General features: G+C 45.0%; 1 protein-coding gene and 1 pseudogene across 2 annotated transcripts in view; both read left to right on the top strand.

The window, feature by feature from the left end:
• RHPN2 (rhophilin Rho GTPase binding protein 2) overlaps positions 1-18794 on the top strand; it is a 57478-nt gene that overhangs the window by 8910 nt on the left and 29774 nt on the right. Inside the window, exon 2 of the mRNA XM_027079330.1 lies at positions 4946-5061. Within this exon, the coding sequence (XP_026935131.1) occupies positions 4946-5061 (116 nt within the window). The remainder of the gene's footprint in view (positions 1-4945; positions 5062-18794) is intronic.
• On the top strand, positions 1098-2038 carry LOC113605776 (translationally-controlled tumor protein-like; annotated as a pseudogene). Its single transcript, XR_003427332.1, has 2 exons — positions 1098-1387; positions 1601-2038. The product of XR_003427332.1 is annotated as a translationally-controlled tumor protein-like (transcript).

The following is an 18794-nucleotide window of genomic DNA, read 5'->3' as shown; positions in this document are numbered from 1 at the left end:
AATTACTCAGTCAAATCTAATCCTAAGCATTCCTATGTCTTATCTGGAAACTTGACCCTACATCTGTGGGCTGGTTAGGGTGTAGTTATTCCAGGCCAGCCAGAAGTTGGGTGAAGTATGGGAGCAGGAAAAAGTTCTTATCCGTGAGCTGGAATGGCTGCGTAATCTTAGCTCTGGGAATGTATGTAAAGGAATTAGTTATTAAGGCTTCTCTGTAAAATAGAACACAGCCTTGGTGAGCCATGTAATTTTAAGTCAGATTGAGCCATCCCTTCATAGTAATTTTAGGACGTGGAAAGGAAAGAGAGTGGCAATTACTTTAGCCCTTTACTATTAAGTTATCTTAATATTAAAGACATTTTAATCTTAGATCTGAAAAGAGAGAATTAGTTTTCTGATTTTTATTTTAAATCAGGGATCATTTAATGGTTTGAAAGATGTTAATTTTAAGACTATTCCAGCTCAGATTCTGAATATCTGTGTAATTTGAATTTGGGCAGCTGCATGGGGGACAGGTGGGTGGCCACCTGCTGGGATGGGAGAGTGAAAAATCTTTGTGGAAGGAGAGATGTAACTTATTTCTGACCCTCTAGTCTAAAGGCCACTGATATGGGAATGCCTGAGAAGGTTGGGGCTGTAGAGAACCCATTTCTTCTTCCTTGGGGTCAAGGCCATGGATGTGGCTTGGGCAGAGGTGTGGGAGGCTAGGTATGTGTGGAGCTGTGATGGCAGTGACCAAGGCAGTGACGTAGAGAGAAAGGGCAGTCCCCTCACCAAATACTGTCCACCAGCCACTCCCAGGGTGTGATTACAAGCCCGTCAGGGCGGAACCGAAAGATAAGCTTCAGAAAGGAATGGAGCGTTCCCTCAGATCCCTGGGCTTCTACCTGCTGGGGTGGGAAAAACACTATTAGGCTAAAAGGAAATTTTTTGAATCACTTTGCTGTACACCTGAAACTAACACAATATTGTAAATCAATTCTACTTTAATTTAAAAAAAAAAAAAAAAAGCTTTTCCACCTGCTCCCCCTTCCCCGCCGAGCGCCGCTCCGGCTGCACCACGCTCCCTCTGAGCTCCGGGCTCCTACTAAGCTAGTGCCACCGATGTCTCCCTCTATCATGATCATCTACCGGGACCTCATCAGCCATGATGAAATGTTCTCTGACATCCACAAGATCCGGGAGGTCGCGGACGGGCTGTGTCTGGAGGTGGAGGGGAATATGGTCAGTAGGACAGAGGGTAACATTGATGACTGCCTCCGCTGAAGGCCCCGAGGGCGAAGGTACCGACTGCACAGTAATCACTGGTGTGGTTATTGTCATGAACCATCACTTGCAGGAAACCAGCTTCACAAAAGAAGCCTACAAGAAGTACATCAAAGATTACATGCAGGGCTTCCCTGGTGGCGCAGTGGTTGGGAGTCTGCCTGCCGATACAGGGGACGCGGGTTCGTGCCCCGGTCCGGGAAGATCCCACATGCCGCAGAGCGGCTGGGTCCGTGAGCCATGGCCGCTGGGCCTGCGCATCCGGAGCCTGTGCTCTGCAGCGGGAGAGGCCACAGCAGTGAGAGGCCCACGCACCGCAAAAAAAAAAGATTACATGAAGTTAATCAAAGGGAAGCTTGAAGAACAGAGACCAGAAAGAGTAAAACCTTTTATGACAGGGCCTGCAGAACAAATCAAGCACATCCTTGCTCATTTCAAAAACGATCAGTTCTTTATTGGTGAAAACATGAATCCAGATAGCATGGCTGCTCTGCGGGACTACCGTGAGGATGGTGTGACCCCATATATGATTTTGTTTTAAGGATGGTCTAGAAATGGAAAAATGTCAACAAATTTGGCTGTTTGGCTCTATCTTCTCGCCATAACTGGCTGGCTGCCGCTTTTCATCCGCACAACACCAGGACTTAGACAAATGGGACTGATGTCATCTTGAGCTCTTCGTTTTGATGTTGATTTGTTTGGAGCGGAGGCATTCTATTTGAGAAAAAAAAATGTCATGTAGGTTGTCTAAAAATAAAATGCGTTTAAACTCGATTTAGAGAATGCCTCTTAGTTTAATATGTAATATCTAAATCCATCCTGTGTCGCCTTCCTGGAGAAGCTAGAACCTGGTTGTAGACCACTACTAGAAGGCATAAGACCATCTTCAGATAACTTCCACAGTGAAAACCACTTCCGGGACTTGGAATATACACAAGAATCAACAGTGATTCAGTTGAAGTAAAGGGAAAGACCATGCTCATAGCAGTGCCAACATTTGAAGTGGATTTCTTACACATTTCATCACCTACAAATGGAAGTGGTTAACTCTGGAAGAAATTACCAAAAGAATAAAAAGAGACTAACACAGTTGGAAGAAAAAAAAAAGAGGATGGGAATTCCCTGGCGGTCCGGTGGTTATAGGACTTGGCGCTTTCGCTGTGGTGGCCCAGGTTCAGTGTCTGGTGGGGAATAAGCTCCCGCAAGACGCACAGCTAAAAAAAAAAAAAAAAAGGAAACTCTTTTTTTGATTTTAAACTTTTCACAATGAAACACTGATTGTAATCTAAATACCCCAGGAAATAATGGATAGAGAACACAGACAATTCACTGAAAAAGCAATTCAAGTGATCAATAATATATGAAAAAAAATGTTTATCTTCACTAATAATCCTTGCAAATTGGGAGCATGGGATACCTGTTTTTTGCATATCAATTTGGCAAAGATTGAAAATAATACTTTAAACTCAACAGTAAAAAAATAACCCAGTTTAAAAATGGGCAAGGAGGGGGCTTCCCTGGTGGCGTAGTGGTTGAGAGTCTGCCTGCCGATGCAGGGGACACGGGTTCGCGCCCAGGTCTGGGAAGATCCCACATGCCACAGAGCGGCTGGGCCCGTGAGCCATGGCCGCTGAGCCTGCGTGTCCGGAGCCTGTGATCCACAGCGGGAGAGGCCACAACAGTGAGAGGCCCGCGTACCGCAAAAAGAAAAAAAAAAACGGCAAGGAGGGAATTCCCTGGCGGTCCAGTGGTTAAGACTGCGCTTCCAATTTAGGGGCGAGGGTTCGATCCCTGATTAGGGAACTAAGATCTCGCATGCCCTGTGATGTGGCAAAAAAAAAAAAAAAAAAAGTTGGGCAAGGAATCTGAATTGATCTTTCTCCAAAGATACATAAATGGCCAATAAGCACAAGAAAAGATGTTTAACATCATTAACCATAAGGGAAATGCAAATCAAAACCACAGTGAGATAGCACACATCCTAGGTTGGCTCTAATAAAGACAATAACAAGTATTGATGAGGATAGGGGTAAATTGGAACCCTCGTCTAGTGTTGGTGGGAATGTAAAATATTTTAGCCGCTTTGGGAAATAGTTTGACCTCAAATGGTTAAACATAGAACTAACCATATGACCCAGTAGTTCCATTCCTAGATCTATAGCCAAGCGAAGAAAGGAAAACATACATCCACATAAAAACTTACACACAAATAAGCAGCCCTATTCATAAGAGCCAACAAGTGAAAACACCCTCAAATGTCCATCAGCTGATGAATGGATAAATGAACGTTCATATTGATTGGAGTGTTAGGGACAAAAAGGAGTGAAGTACTGATATGTTCTACACCACGGAGGAACCTTGAAAACGTTATGCTGAGTGAAAGGAGCCCATCACGAAAGACTGTATTCTGTATCATTCCACTTAAGTGAAATGTCCAGAATAAGCAAGTCTATGCAGACAGAAATTATCAATGGACTCATGGTTGCCTAATGCTACCGGGGAGAAGGGACAGGAAATAGTACCTTTCTTTGCTGGAGGATAATTGGGCTGGTGCTTAGGGGGAGGAGGGGGCTTAAAGAGGTTAGACGCCCTGTAACTCAGTCCTAGAAATATACCTTAAAGGAAAAACTTGAGGTTTACAAAGATTCGTGTTTACAAATATGCACCAAATAATTATAGATAATAGCAGATACTTGGAAACAATCTAACTGTCTGACCATAAGGAAATGGTAAATCCTAAAAAAAGGCAACATTATGCAATGATTAAAATCATGATTTTGAGGAGCACTTCATAACAAAGGAGCACTTCTATCACTTCATGATAGAGTATTAAGTGAGAAAACATGATAGCCTATGTGTGCCACTGTGCAGAAAAGGGTTAGCATGGCAGACCTGAGGCTGCTTTCCTTAGGAAGACCTGCTTGCAAGGTTGGCCCCTGCCTGGTCTCTGGGAGCTTGGCTCTTGGAGTGTTCCTTTCATCCCCTAAGTGATGAAGTTGGCTCGCTGTGTCTAAACTAATGGCGAAAACCATGTGGTTTGCAATGAACACCTGCTTTCCTTTCGGCAGCCTGGAATTTTGGTATGTGCTAGGCAGAAGGTGCCTTTGTGATCAGCCCCTAATAAAAACCATGAATTTGATTTTCTAATGGGCCAACCTGGGCAGTGACACTGCATGCATGTTGCTGCATTTTTCTTGCTGGGGGAGGAGTGTGCTTTGTGTGACCCGTCATAGGACAGAGAAAGCATAAGGAAGCCTGCACGTGGATTCCTCCAGACTCTACCTCTGCTTCCCCATGATCCAGCTATGTATCTTTACTAAACTGCTGTCATAAATCTTAGCTGTTGAGTGCAACTGTATGCTGAGTCCTGTGAAACTCCAGACATGGGGCTGGTCTGGGGAACTCCCTACTCAGCCACTAATGTGGGAAGTAACAATATGCATATATTGTAAAATAGGTGGGCAGGAAAGAAACCAATCACAGTGGCTGTTTTGGAGTTGTGTTATTAGGACTGACTTTTTTTATATTTTTCGTATTTTATATATTTTCCATGTTGGAAAATATATTACTTTTACTTTCAGAAAAAATGAGTTTTTAAAACATTTTCTGTTGTATTAGACGTTTGTCATCATTTTTAGAGTGGCTGACCTCTGAAGGGGCATCTCTTGTTTTCCCTCAGGGTTGCAATCCCCTCGCACAGACTGGCCGGAGCAAACTGCAGAATCAGAGGGCTGCCTTGAACCAGCAGATCCTGAAAGCCGTGCGGATGAGAACGGGAGCGGAGAACCTTCTGAAGTAGGTGTCTGCTGGCTCTACCACCTTGGCTGGGAGCCCGGACTCTCCTGAGCCTGTCCATCTAGTTCCTAAACTCCCAGGCCTGCCCAGCTTCCTCTCTCAGCTCTTGGTTTTAGCTTTGAGTTTCCTCCTCATTTCTGGCACCTGGAGCGGGCCCTGTCTCGCCTAGAGCTTGGTTGTGTCAAAGAGAAGTATTTTACACAGCCTGTCTGTGTGTTTGGAATAGAAGGGCGATGGGGGAAGTCCAATGATCTGATTACTGTTTGTTTTCCCTGCTTTCTTTGGGACCTGTTTTCTCTACTGCGTAGCACAATGCCTGATCTAGAATCACTGCTTGCTAAATATTTGTTGAATGTATAGAGAAAAGAAAGGCAACACAACATTGTAAATCAACTATACTTAGGTTAAAAACGTTAGATTTGAAAAACTAGAAAGGAAAAAAAAAAAAGAAAGAAAGAAAAGGAAGGCAGAAAGGAGGGAATAGGAGCCTTTCAATTGCCAGTGTCCATCTTTAATGAGAGGGGCCCAGTACAGCTCTGGGCTCTTGGGGCACTCATTATTATTCTCTGATGGTAACATAGTTACTTATCAATCATAGAACTCACAGAGGCCTTACCTGTAGGCAGCTCTAAGCCCTTCCCACACCCTTCAATGCAGTGCAAGATGATGTGGCAGCTTCCTCTTGTTTACAAAGAGTTCAGACCTCTTCAGAGCTCTAGTGGTGACTCTTGCCAGCCCCACGCTGCCTTCTGCACTGGGTATGGAGGCAGGCAGTATGTCTGCTGCCCGGCTAAGTGAGACAGATGCTTCCTGGAGCCTCAGAAAGACATGTGGAGTGTTTGCTGGGACCCAGAACCTGGAAACCTGGCAGGATATGGATAATGGGTGTTCCCAGTAGGTCTGCTTCACTGTTGAAGACCTTAGGGAGCCCTGAGGCTGATTGGAGGCTGTTGGGAAAAACAAATACACCAAACCAGGTGGATTGATAAAAGAGCCACAAGACTCTGGTGGTCACATACATGTACGAATAGTGTGATCTGCTGTCCCACGTGGGCCGCTCACCCGAGCACTCAGTAAAGACAAGAGGAGGGTTTCTCACCATGAACTAGGAGTAAATTCATGTCTGAATCGGTCTGTATTTGTTGGTTAGGAAAGATCTCTGAGGTATGAAATGGGGGAAAAGAGAGACGCAGGACAGCATGCCCTGCGTATGTGTTTAAAAAATATGTGCATGTGCTTTTGTGTATGCATAGACATTTTCCAAAAGGGGCGAAGAAAAAGCTGTTAGTAGAGTGGGCTCTTGGGAGTAAGACCAGGGTTGGGTGGGTAGACGTGACTTGTCACTTTATCCTTTCAGTGTTTGAATGTTCTTTTAACAAAGTGCGTGGATTACTTTCATGCATTTTTATAGTGAAATACTGCAAAGGCCTAGAAGAATAATATAAGCAACCCACTGTCCCTGGGTCAGGAACAACAGTGCTGTGCCTGTGTTGGTTTTGTTGCTCATGGACTAGCAGAGGATGCAAGTCCTGGGGTGGCCAAGTGTCTGGGAACCTCTTCTCCAGCTACTTCTGTAACAGGGTGGAAGGGAGGCTGTTCCTGGAGCAGACTGGGGAAAATACGGTAACATTCCACCTTTTGAAACGGCTGACCGTGTCCCTGTCCCCAGAGAAGTCTGGACATGGGAGTTGTCAGGTCTGCTGCACAGCGGGCCTCAGCGGCCAGTACAGCTCGAGAGAGGCCCCCAATTTTGTTTGTTTGTGGTTTTTTTTCTTTGGCTGCAGTGGGTCTTTGTTGCTGCGTGTGGGCTTTCTCTAGTTGTGGCGAGCGGGGCTACTCTTTGTTGCGGTGCGTGGGCTTCTCATTGCGGTGGCTTCTCTCATCGTGGAGCACGGGCTTTATGCGTGTGGGCTTTAGTAGTTGCAGCACGTGGGCTCAGTAGTTGCAGCGGGCGGTCTCTAGGGTGCGTGGGCTTCGGTAGTTGTGGTGCATGGGCTCAGTAGTTATGGCTTGCGGGCGCTAGAGTGCAGGCCCAGTAGTTGTGGCACATGGGCTTAGTTGCTCTGTGGCATGTAGGATCCTCCTGGACCAGGGATCAAACCCATGTCCCCTGCACTGGCAGGCGGATTCTTAAGCACTGCGCCACCAGGGAAGTCCAAACCCCCGATTTTGGGAAGTCCTGCCGTGTGCTGAGCTTGCTGTGCTGAGGACGCTGCAGGTGTGGTCCCCCTGGTGTGTTTTGTGGCCTTGGGTTTTGGTTGACACCTTGCCAGGCCAGCTGTGCGGCCGAGGGGGCAGGTGGGCAGCTCTGACCCTGTGCCTGTCCATTCACGCAACAAATGGATTTACTGAGCACCTACTAAGTGGCAGGCCATGTCTGAGATGTGAGGGGATAAGGCCGCAAGCAATTCAGACGAGGCCCTGCTTTCCTGATGCTTAATCTCTCGTAGGGGAAACCGAAATACACAAGCAAACAAATCCATTCACGTCAGGAGGTGATGTTTTCTAGGGCACCGATGAAAGGGAAATGTGATAGAGGCTGATGCAGTGTGATGTGGCCTTGGAGACGGAGGGTGGTCAGGGAGGCCCCCTCTGGCCAGGGCACTTGGCGTTGCTAAGGTGGGGCCTAGGGCGGTTTTGTCTGTCTTGCTCTGTTAATGACACCAGCAAACAGCCTCTCTGAGGCTCATTGTCTGGTCAGCAGTTGTTGAGCTGGCGGGGTGGGGGTGGAGTGAGGTTGTTAATGATTCTTGCAGTGACCTAAAAGCTCAAAGTGCCCCTCTCTTGGGAATGTTGTCAGAGGAAACCCTAAAGGTATTTATTAATCTGACTTAACCGGCACCAACGGTTTCCCGAAAACAAATAGGGCGTGTAGCCGAGCCCAGCTCTGGCCCGTGAGTGTTTCTGGGTGGCCGATTAGGTGATTGTCCCTGCCAGCAAAGGGTAGTTTCAGTCATAAACCGGGCCCTGCTGTCCTGTCGGTCTGTTTTCAGGTTCCTAAACGTCCTACTGTTGCTCCCTGATAAAGGCAGAGCAGTTGGAATGTTTGGGGGAGTGGGCGTTTGGGAAAATGTCCCCCCAAATGCAGGAACGTGAGGATCCCAGTCCTTACCTGCATCGGTCAGGGAGCTTTGAGTCTGGGCGGGTGCTCTGAGGGGCCTGGTTTTCTACCCCTTCGAGGCCTTCTTCTCCGATCCGTATCGGCCAAGAGTCCATGAGCTTCCTGGAGTCTGATTAGGAAGATATCAGATATTTTCAATGTGCTTTTTTAGGCTAAGCAAGGATAATATTCTCTCTCTTTTCCTAGCTCCCTTCCCTCCCTTGAGAAAAGCTGGGGTAGGAACGTGATGTTTCTGAAAAACAGATGGCCTCTGTGAAATTTAAAGCAGGTTGCCACATAGTTCAATTTTAACTAACTGGTTCTTTGAACAAGGGTGGGTCATTTAATATCTTTGGGCTTCAGGTTCCCTTCTCGGGGCCAGGTGCGCATGGAAAAGAGTGAAGGGGGCTGGGACTGGTGCTGTGATGCGTTAGGGAGTGGTGGGGACTGCAGTAAAGAGCAGAGCATATGCTCTCTGGAGAGGGGGCAGCTACAGTGTGGCCCATAGAGGGGGCAGGGCCAGGGTTGCCAGATCATCAGTTTTGCTTTGTTTTGTTTTTTTCAGGAGAAGAGAGAGAGATCTGACTTTTGTCCCCTTTTTTATCTTCTGATAGTTGAATTTTAAAATATCGGCAACTAATTCAAGGGGGAAGAAATAACACCCTGAGAATCAAGTGAGCAAGTCCCGTGGACCTCCAGTTTGCAACTTCTGGACCAGAGGGTCGTGAAGTTCTGGGACAGGGGTGCCCTGGGGTGATTTGGGCTGTATGAGAGTGACTTGAGGTTAATGACCGCTCACACTGTCAGTTCTGAGAGGGGCTGGTGTCTGGGCAGTGGGGTGTACGAGCCAAAACCTTGGGGGCCTGCACCAACTCTGAGGCCTGCCTTTCTACACTGAGAGATGGGCTGGAAGCAGGTGTCCTGCCAGACCGGCTGATCTGCTGCCTTAGCCAGGTGGCCACATGAGGGCACTGGGCAATACTTGCTCTAGCTTTCCTGAATCCCTGGCAGAGCAGGATTTGGGGTCAGACAGATTAAGGCCAAACTGTTCCAGTAAGGTCTGTGAAGCTGGTACAAGCCTGTGTTGCCTGTCAACAAGCCTGTTCCTGGAGGGACAATGTTACTAAAAGACTTGGGAGAAAAATTACACTAAAATAAATGGATATTCATGGGTCAGAATGCAAATTCATGTACATCTTTAAGACAAAACATGGGGATGTTAGAGAAGTTTTGGACTCGGGGCAAAGAAACCATACATCCCATGGGGTGTCTATGGTGGAAAAGGTCTCAGAGGCTCCAACTTGAGGGACATGCCTGGATGTTGTCAGTGGCCTCAGGAAATCATAGACTGTGGCCTTCTTTTTCCTGTTCACATATGGTGGCTTGATCACTCAGAGTAAGTTGGACACCTTTTCATTCTTTTTTTAAAGTTTTTTTAAAAATAAATTTATTTATTTATTTTTGGCTGCGTTGGGTCTTCGTTGCTGCACACGGGCTTTCTCTAGTTTTAGCAAGCAGGGGCTTCTTGTTGCAGTGCACGGGCTCTAGGCTTGTGGGCTTCAGTAGTTGTGGCACGCAGGCTCAGTAGTTGTGGCTCACGGGCTCTAGAGCGCAGGCTCAGCAGTTGTGGCGCATGGGCTTAGTTGCTCCACGGCATGTAGGATCTTCCCAGACCAGGGCTCGAACCTGTGTCTCCTGCGTTGGCAGGCAGGATTCTTAACCACTGCACCACCAGGGAAGTCCCACCTTTCCATTCTTGACTTTTGCAGTATGTGTATGCTCTTTAGGAAAAACCCAAGGGAGACGGCCTCTCCTTGGTGGTCCAGGCCAGAAGGAGGCCGTGGAGAACATGGGCAGGGAGACCCTGGGCAGGAGAGGGCTGAAACACCCTACTGCCTCATCCTGGTCGGTCTCAGGGCCTCTTTTGGCTGTAACATCAGTTATCAGACCACAGGGGTTTCAGAGTAGAAGCGCACCCAAGTGAAAGCTGAGAAAACCCATGTTCTTCCAAAAAGGCCCCTAGAAGGGATTCATTTTTACCCAGAAAGGCAGCCCAGGTGCAGAGCACCAGTACTGAGGAGCCCGAGGTTCTGGTCTTCATCCCTGATTTGGGCCAGCTCTTCCCCCAGCTGGGGCGCAGGGGAACTGGGCACACCCACCGTGTTGAACCGGTGGCAGCTCATTCGAGAAGCCCCCCTCCACCAGTGAATCCGTGAGAAATCATGACCTGTACTAGGAACAGCACACGTTCTAGGGTTCCTTTCTGAATCAGCGTTGCACCGTAAGGTCAGCATTGTGGAAACCCACCCTGAGAGCCCCACCTGGCTACCAACTTTTTCCGGAGTGACGCATGACTCTCATGAAGAGGTCCATGTCCGAAGAGGTCATTGATTTGTTGCAAATCCTAAATCTCAAATTGTTGCCAAGTCTAGAATAAGTAGCAGATCCGTATCTAGAGGTGGGAAAATCAGGAGTTGGCATATTTGGAGGTTCTCCAGGGGTTTGGGTGGGGGTCTTAGGGCCTCAATTGTCATATTTAAGCTGGACCCATTCTGTCGCTGAGAACCAGTCACACCCCCCCATACCCCAAACCCCCAGCCCCATCCCCGACTCACACACCATTGCTTCTAGAGAGTGGTCTTTACTCTGCCCTTTTTTCTTTCATCAGCTGAAATTGAAAGCCTCCACCGTGTGGAAAGGACAACGTCAGGTTCCAAGAGAAACAGTAGGAAAAGGTCTTGTCCCTCCAGGATTTATAATTGTTTGTCTTGCCTCACTCTAACATGTATTGGAGGCACCCTGACACACTCGTACAGCATGTAAGATTAAAACAGGAGCGAGTGAGGATATGGGGGCAGGAGGAAGAAGATTAAAAGAGATTTAGCTGGAAGTAAGGCTACTACACTCTACAAGCTCTTATATCCTCTGTTAGATGTGGGCCATGTTTGTCTCCGAGTTTTCCGGCAGGCAGTAAGAAGGGAATGTGACCTGGAACACATTTCATACCCATTAGCTGGAAGCAGACCATTTGCTAAGAAGAAGTTGTTCCCAATACCGAGGGCTGGGAGGATTTCCTCCCTTGTACCCTCGTAGACTTTATCAGCTAGTGAATCAGTCATGTTCTCAATAACATCTCTGTAGCTCAGGTTTTACAAGGGGCAGATTGTGAACCATGGTGCGTAATGGAATCAATTCAGTGGGTTGCTGTGGTATAATAAAAAATAAATATTTGGTCTTTGTGCCTGGTTCCTGGCACAGTGCACCTAAAACAGTTGGAACCTCCTGCATGTGTTTTGTATGCTAATGCGATGACACCTGATGGGGGTAGGGGGCCTTCAGAAGGGGGAGCTATTTGCCAGAATAGACCAAGCCTGTTTAGAGGGTTGGAACTTTCAGCCTCACCCCTGGACTTCTGGGAAGGAGAGAGGGGCTGGAGATTGAGTTCAGTCACCAGTAGCCAATGACTTCATCAATTATGCCCCGGTAATGAAACCTCCATTAAACCCCTAAGTGATGGGGAACTTCCAGGTTGGAGAACACATCGAGGGCCAGGGAAGGAGGTCTTCCTGCAGAGGGGATGGTGGCTCCTCTCCCTCCTCGGCCTGTGGATCTCTTCCATCTGGCTGTTCCTGAGCTGTATCCTTTAAAAATAAACCCCAATAAATGGAAGTAAAATGTTTTCCTGAGTTTTCTGGGTCATTCTACTGAATTTTTTTTTAACATCTTTACTGGAGTATAATTGCTTTACAGTGGTGTGTTAGTTTCTGCTTTATAACACAGTGAATCAGTTATACATATACATATGTTCCCATATCTCTTCCCTCTTGCGTCTCCCTCCCTCCCACCCTCCCTATCCCACCCCTCTAGGTGCTCACAAACCACCGAGCTGATCTCCCTGTGCTATGCGGCTGCTTCCCACTAGCCGTCTATCTATTTTATGTTTGGTAGTGTGTATATGTCCATGCCACTCTCTCACTTTGTCACAGCTTACCCTTCCCCCTCCCCATATCCTCAAGTCCATGCTCTAGTAGGTCTGTGTCTTTATTCCCGTCTTACCCCTAGGTTCTTCATGACATTTTTTTTTTCTCTTAGATTCCATATATATGTGTTAGCATACGGTATTTGTTTTTCTCCTTCTGACTTACTTCACTCTGTAGGACAGACTCTAGGTCTATCCACCTCACTACAAATAACTCAATTTCGTTTCTTTTGATGGCTGAGTAATATTCCATTGTATATATGTGCCACATCTTCTTTAGCCATTCATCTGTTGATGGACACTTAGGTTGCTTCCATGTCCTGGCTATTGTAAATAGAGCTGCAATGAACATTGTGATCCAATGAACATTGTGATACATGAATCCAATGTGATACATGAATCCAATACATGAATCATGTGATACATGAATACATGAATTTTGAATTATGGTTTTCTCAGGGTATATGCCCAGTAGTGGGATTGCTGGGTCGTATGGTAGTTCTATTTGTAGTTTTTTAAGGAACCTCCATACTGTTCTCCATAGTGGCTGTACCAATTCACATTCCCACCAGCAGTGCAAGAGTGTTCCCTTTTCTCCACACCCTCTCCAGCATTTATTGTTTGTAGATTTTTTGATGATGGCCATTCTGACTGGTGTGAGATGATACCTCGTTGTAGTTTTGATTTGCATTTCTCTAGTGATTAGTGATGTTGAGCATCCTTTTATGTGCTTGTTGGCAGTCTGTATATCTTCTTTGGAGAAATGTCTATTTAGGTCTTCTGCCCATTTTTGGATTGGGTTGTTTGTGTTTTTGTTATTGAGCTGCATGAGCTGCTTGTAAATTTTGGAGATTAATCCTTTGTCAGTTGCTTCATTTGCAAATATTTTCTCCCATTCTGAGGGTTGTCTTTTGGTCTTGTTTATGGTTTCCTTTGTTGTGCAAAAGCTTTGAAGTTTCATTCGGTCCCATTTGTTTATTTTTGTTTTTATTTCCATTTCTCTAGGAGGTGGGTCAAAAAGAATCTTGCTGTGATTTATGTCATAGAGCGTTCTGCCTATGTTTTCCTCTAAGAGTTTGATAATGTCTGGCCTTACATTTAGGTCTTTAATCCATTTTGAGTTTATTTTTGTGTACGGTGTTAGGGAGTGTTCTAATTTCATACTTTTACATGTACCTGTCCAGTTTTTCTAGTGAATTATTGAAACTGAGAAGGGGGTTATGGGAACCTCTGATTTGTAGCTGGTTGGTCAGAAGTTCAGGTGCCCTCCCCCTGCCCCCACCTGCTTGCAACTGACCACCGAAGTGGGAGCAGCCTTGTGACACTGAGCCCTTAACCTGTGGGGTCTCTTCTAACTCTGGGAGTTGGTGTCAGAATTGAATTGAATTATTGGGCACCCAGTTGGTGTCAGAGAATCAGAAATGGAGAGTTTCAAACATTATTATTTTTAAAAAAGAAGTTATTAGAGTTCGAACAGAATATCTTGGAGAGCATCACATGTATGGCAGAGTATGGTTTTGTGAGACTTTTGTTTTTGGGGGCGGGAGGTGTATGTGTGTACCGTGCTGTGATATAAATGCATTTCTTACTGGTGATCGTGCCCTTCTCCAAAAAAAATTCCCAACCCAATGACATTCACCAACTGAGCTTCCAATATCTCCTTGCCTGGCTGGGGAGTCCAAACGTGCATGTGTGAAAACTTACTGGGCAGTGAGAGGGCAAGTGCTATCTTATCTGCAGCCAGGCCACAGCTGCTCTTTCTGAGGGGGCATAAGCTCGTTGGTTGGTCATGGAGAACGAGCTGAAGCAAGGGAGGGGGAGAGAGGGAGAGAGAGAGAGAGAAGGGAATATATATGCACCACGGAGAGAAACTGATGGGCCCAAATGTGTGCAAGGCAGGGGAAGCCCCAGGGGAGAGGGCCAACTGCAGGGGAAGTGGTTTAGCGCTTTGCTGTCTGGAGGAAAGGTGGACAGGTGGTGAGCAAAGCTGGCCAATGACAGGTAGATGGATTTTCATCAGCTGAGGAGGAGAAGGTAGTCAGGTACTGTCTCTCTGGCTGGCTGGAGCTCTTGGCTGGTGACCCATTTCACGGATGAGGACAGTTCTGGTACCTGGCCTGAGCCATGGCTGAGGACTTGCCAAAATGGTTCAAGGAAATGTGCTCAGCAAGACCTGGCTTAGAACTGGGTTTTTACCGGGGTTTATTTTTAAAGGATACAGCTCAGGAACAGCCAGGTGGAAGAGATCCACAGGCCGAGGAGGGAGAGGAGCCACCATCCCCTGTGCAGGAAAACCTCCTTCCCTGGCCCTCGATGTGTTCTCCAACCTGGAAGTTCCCCATCACTTAGGGGTTTAATGGAGGTTTCGTTACTTCATTACCGGGGCATAATTGATGAAGTTATTGGCTACTGGTGACTGAACTCAATCTCCAGCTAGCACCTGTAAGGTCTTCGAGTAGGTGGCAGAACCCCTGCTTTGAGAATTTGGGTAAAGTTTGTTTCTCCATCCTGCTTAACACTGTTCCATTCAACGGATATAGCACATTTTGCTTATCCATTTGCCAGTTAGATATCTGGATTCTTTCTACTTTGGGGGCTATTAGGAATAATACTACTATAAACATTCACACTCTTGTCTTGGTTTGGACATATGTTTTCATTTCTTTCGTATAGATTCCTAGGAGTGCAATTACTTGGTTGTATGCTAAGTTTATGTTTTAACATTTTTTGAAACTACCCAGCTGTTTTCCCAAGTGGCTATGTCATTTACATTCAGCAGTGCACGAGGGTTCTAGTTTCTCTATACATCCTCACTAACACTTGTTATTGTTTGTCTTCTTTATCATAGCCAATCTAGTAGTTGTGTATTGGTATCTTATTATGGTTTTAACACGCGTTTCCCTGTTGACTAAAGACTTTGAGCATCTTTTCATGTGCGCTTATTAGCCATTCATAGAACTTCTTTAGTAAAACGTTTATTCAAATCTTTTGCCCATTTTATGAATTCAGTAAAGTTGCAGGATACAAAATCAATATACAGAAATCAGTTGCATTTCTATACACTAATAATAAACTATCAGAAAGATAAATTAAGAAAACAATCCCAACACTCCTACAGCGTTGGTGGGTCTGTAAGTTGGTACAGCCACTATGGAAAACAGTATTGAGATTCCTCAAATATTAAGAAGAGAATTGCCACACGACCTATGTACTCCACTTCTGGATATTTATCTGAAGAACACAAAAACACTAATTTGAAAAGATATATGTACCCCTATGTTCATTGCAGCGTTATTTACAATAGCCAAGATATGGAAACAACCTAAGTGTCCATCAATGGATGAATGGATAAAGAAAATGTGATACACACACACACAAACACATACACCACGGACTATTACTTAGCCATAAAAAAGAATGAAATCTTGCCATTTGCAGTAACATGAATGGACCTTGAGGGCATTATGCTAAGTGAAGTAAGTCAGACAAAGACAAATACTATGTGATCTCACTTATATGTGGAATCTAAAACAAAACAAACAAAAACTCCTAGGGACTTACCTGGTGGTCCAGTGGCTGAGACTCCATGCTCCCAATTCAGGGGGCCCAGGTTCGATCCCTGGTCAGGGAACTGGATCCCACATGCCACAACTAGGAGTTTGCATGCCACAAGTAAAGATCCTGTGTGCCACAATTAAGAGATCCCGTGTGCCGCAACTGAGACCTGGCACAGCCAGATAAATAAATAAATAAATATTTAAAAAAATAATAAAAAAAACAAACCAAACAAAAACCCCCAAGCGCCTAGATACAGAGAACAGATGGGTGGTTGCCAGAGGTGGGGGCTGCAGGGGAGATGAAATGGGTGAATGTGGTCAAAAGGTACAAATTTCCAGTTATAAAATAAGTCATGGGAATGTGATGTACAGCATGGTGACTATCGTTACTAATACTGTACTGTATGTTTGAAAGTTGCTAAGAGAATAGATCTTAAAAGTTCTCATCACAAGAAAAAAATTCTGTAACTAAGTATGGTAACACATGGCAAATAGACTTATTGTGGTGATCATTTTGAAAATATACAAATATAGAATTATTATGTTGTGTACCTGAAACTAGTATAATGTTGTATGTCAATTATAATCAACTAAAAAAAATCTTTTGCCCATTAAAAAAAATTGAGTGGTCTTTTTGTTATTTAATTAACAGAACTCTTTATATATTCTGGATACAGATTCTTTATCAGATATATAATTTGCAAATATTTTCTCCCAGTCTGTCTTTTTTCATTGTTTTATTTAGATGGTATCTTCTGAAGCACAGAAGTTTTTAAATTTGTTGAGTCCAGTTAATCGATTTCTTTTTTTTCTTTATGTGCAGTTTATTTTTTATTTTCTATTTTTTTTGGCTGCGTTGGGTCTTCGTTGCTGTGCACAGGGTTTCTCTAGTTGCGGCGAACGGGGGCTACTCTTTGTTGCAGTGCACTGGTTTCTCATTGTGGTGACTTCTCTTGTTGCGGAGCATGGGCTCTAGGCACGCAGGCTTCAGTAGTTGCAGCAAGCAGGCTCAGTAGTAGCGGCACGCAGGCCCTAGAGTGCGCAGGCTTCAGTAGTTGCAGCACGTGGGCTTAGTAGTTGTGGCACGTGGGCTCTAGGGCATGCAGGCTTCAGTAGTTGTGGCACACGGGCTCAGTAGTTGTGGCTTGTGGGCTCTAGAGCACAGGCTCAGTAGTTGTGACACACGGACTTAGCTGCTCCACAGCATGTGGGATCTTCCCGGAGCAGAGATTTAACCTGTGTCCCCTGCATTGGCAAGTGTATTCTTAACCACTGCGCCACCAGGGAAGTCCTCAGTTGCTTCTTTTATGGATTGTGCTTTTGGTGTGTAGCTAAGAATACTTTGTCAAACTCAAGGTCATGAAGATTTTCTTCTAGAAGTTTTGGAGTTTTTGCTCTTTTACTGAGGTCTCTGATCTATTTTGACTTAATATTTGGTTTGGTGTAAAATTTAGATTGAGATTTATTTTTTGCCTATTGTGCAGAAAAGAGTTATCATAGCCGGCCTGAGACGGCTATCCTTAGAAAGCCCGGCTTGCAAGGTTGATGTTTGGCTGGTATCTGGAAACTTAGATTTCAGGAGAGTTCCCACCGTTCCCAGAACTGATAAGAGGAGCTCGCTATACTTAAACTATTTGCACAAACAATGTGGTTTATATTGAATACCGCTTTCCTTCTAGGAGTCTTGAATTTTGGAACATGCTAGGCAGAGGCGTCTACCTGACCAGCCCCCAGTAAAAACCCCAGTGAGCTTCCTTGGAAGATAGCATTTTCACGTGCGTTGTTACAACTGTTTGCTGAAGGAATTAAGCATGTCCTGTGTGACTCCTTTGGGAGAGAGGACGCTTAGCGCCTGTGCCTGGTTTCCTTCAGACTTCACCCCATGCACCTTTCCCTTAGCTGATTTTGCTTTGTGTCCTTTTGCTGTAATAAATCAGAGCAATGCGTACAACTATATCCTGAGTCCTATATCCTGCAAGTTCTCCTAATAAATCACTGAGCCTGGCGGTGGTCTTGGGGGCACTGACGTGCCTAGGGATGTCCAATTGCTTCAGCATCATTTGTCAGAAAGACTTTTTCCCCCTTGAATTTTCTTGTCACCTTTGTCAAAAGCAATTCACCATAAATGTAAGGATGTATTTCTGGATTCTGTTCAGTTCCATTACCTTTCCTTATGCCAATACCACATCTTGATTACTGAGGCTTTATAGTAAGTTTTAAAATCAGATAGCATAAATCCTCTAACTTTGTTCTTTTTCAAACTTCTTTGGCCCTTCTAGGCCCTTTGCATTTCCATATAAATTTTAGGCTCAGTTTGTCAATTTCTACTAAAAAGCTTACTAGCGTTTTGATTGGAATTGCTTTGAATTGATAGATCAATTGGAGAGAATTGACGTCTTGACAATAGTGAGTCTTCCAATCCAAAAACATGAAATGTCTCTCCATTAAATATCACAGCAACGTTTTGAAGTTTTCAGTGTACAAGTCTTATGCTTCTTTTCTTAATTTTATTCCTAAGTATTTTAATCTTTCTGATACTATTTTGAGTGAAATTTCATTCATTTCATTTCATTTCATTTCAAGATTGCTCATTGCTAGTATATAGAAAAAAAATTGATTTGTATATTTTGAATTGTATCCTGTGACCTAACTAAATTTATTAGTTCCAGTATTTGTTTTGTGGATGCCTGGGGATTTTATACATGCAAGATTATGACAGCTGTCAATAAAGACAGTTTTACTTCTTCCTTTCAATCTAGATGCCTTTCATTTCTTTCTTTATTTTATTGCTGCTGGCTTGAACCTCCAGTATGGTGTTGATTAGAAGTGGCATAAATGGACATCTTTGCCTTGTTCCTGATCATAAGGGGGAAAGCATCAATCTTTCACCATTAAGTATGATGTTAGCTGTGGGTTTTTGTAGATGCCCTTTATCAAGTTTTGTAAATTATCTTTTATTCCTAGCTTGTTATGGATTTATTTTATTTTATTTTTTTGCGGTATGCGGGCCTCTCACTGTTGTGGCCTCTCCCGTTGTGGAGCACAGGCTCCGGACGCGCAGGCTCAGCGGCCATGGCTCACGGGCCCAGCCGCTTCG

Source organism: Aethalodelphis obliquidens, unplaced genomic scaffold (assembly GCF_003676395.1).
Source record: "Aethalodelphis obliquidens isolate GAN/ISIS:26980383/991018 unplaced genomic scaffold, ASM367639v1 scaffold43, whole genome shotgun sequence".
NCBI lineage: Eukaryota > Metazoa > Chordata > Mammalia > Artiodactyla > Delphinidae > Aethalodelphis > Aethalodelphis obliquidens.
This window is presented reverse-complemented; position numbering and strand designations above follow the sequence as displayed.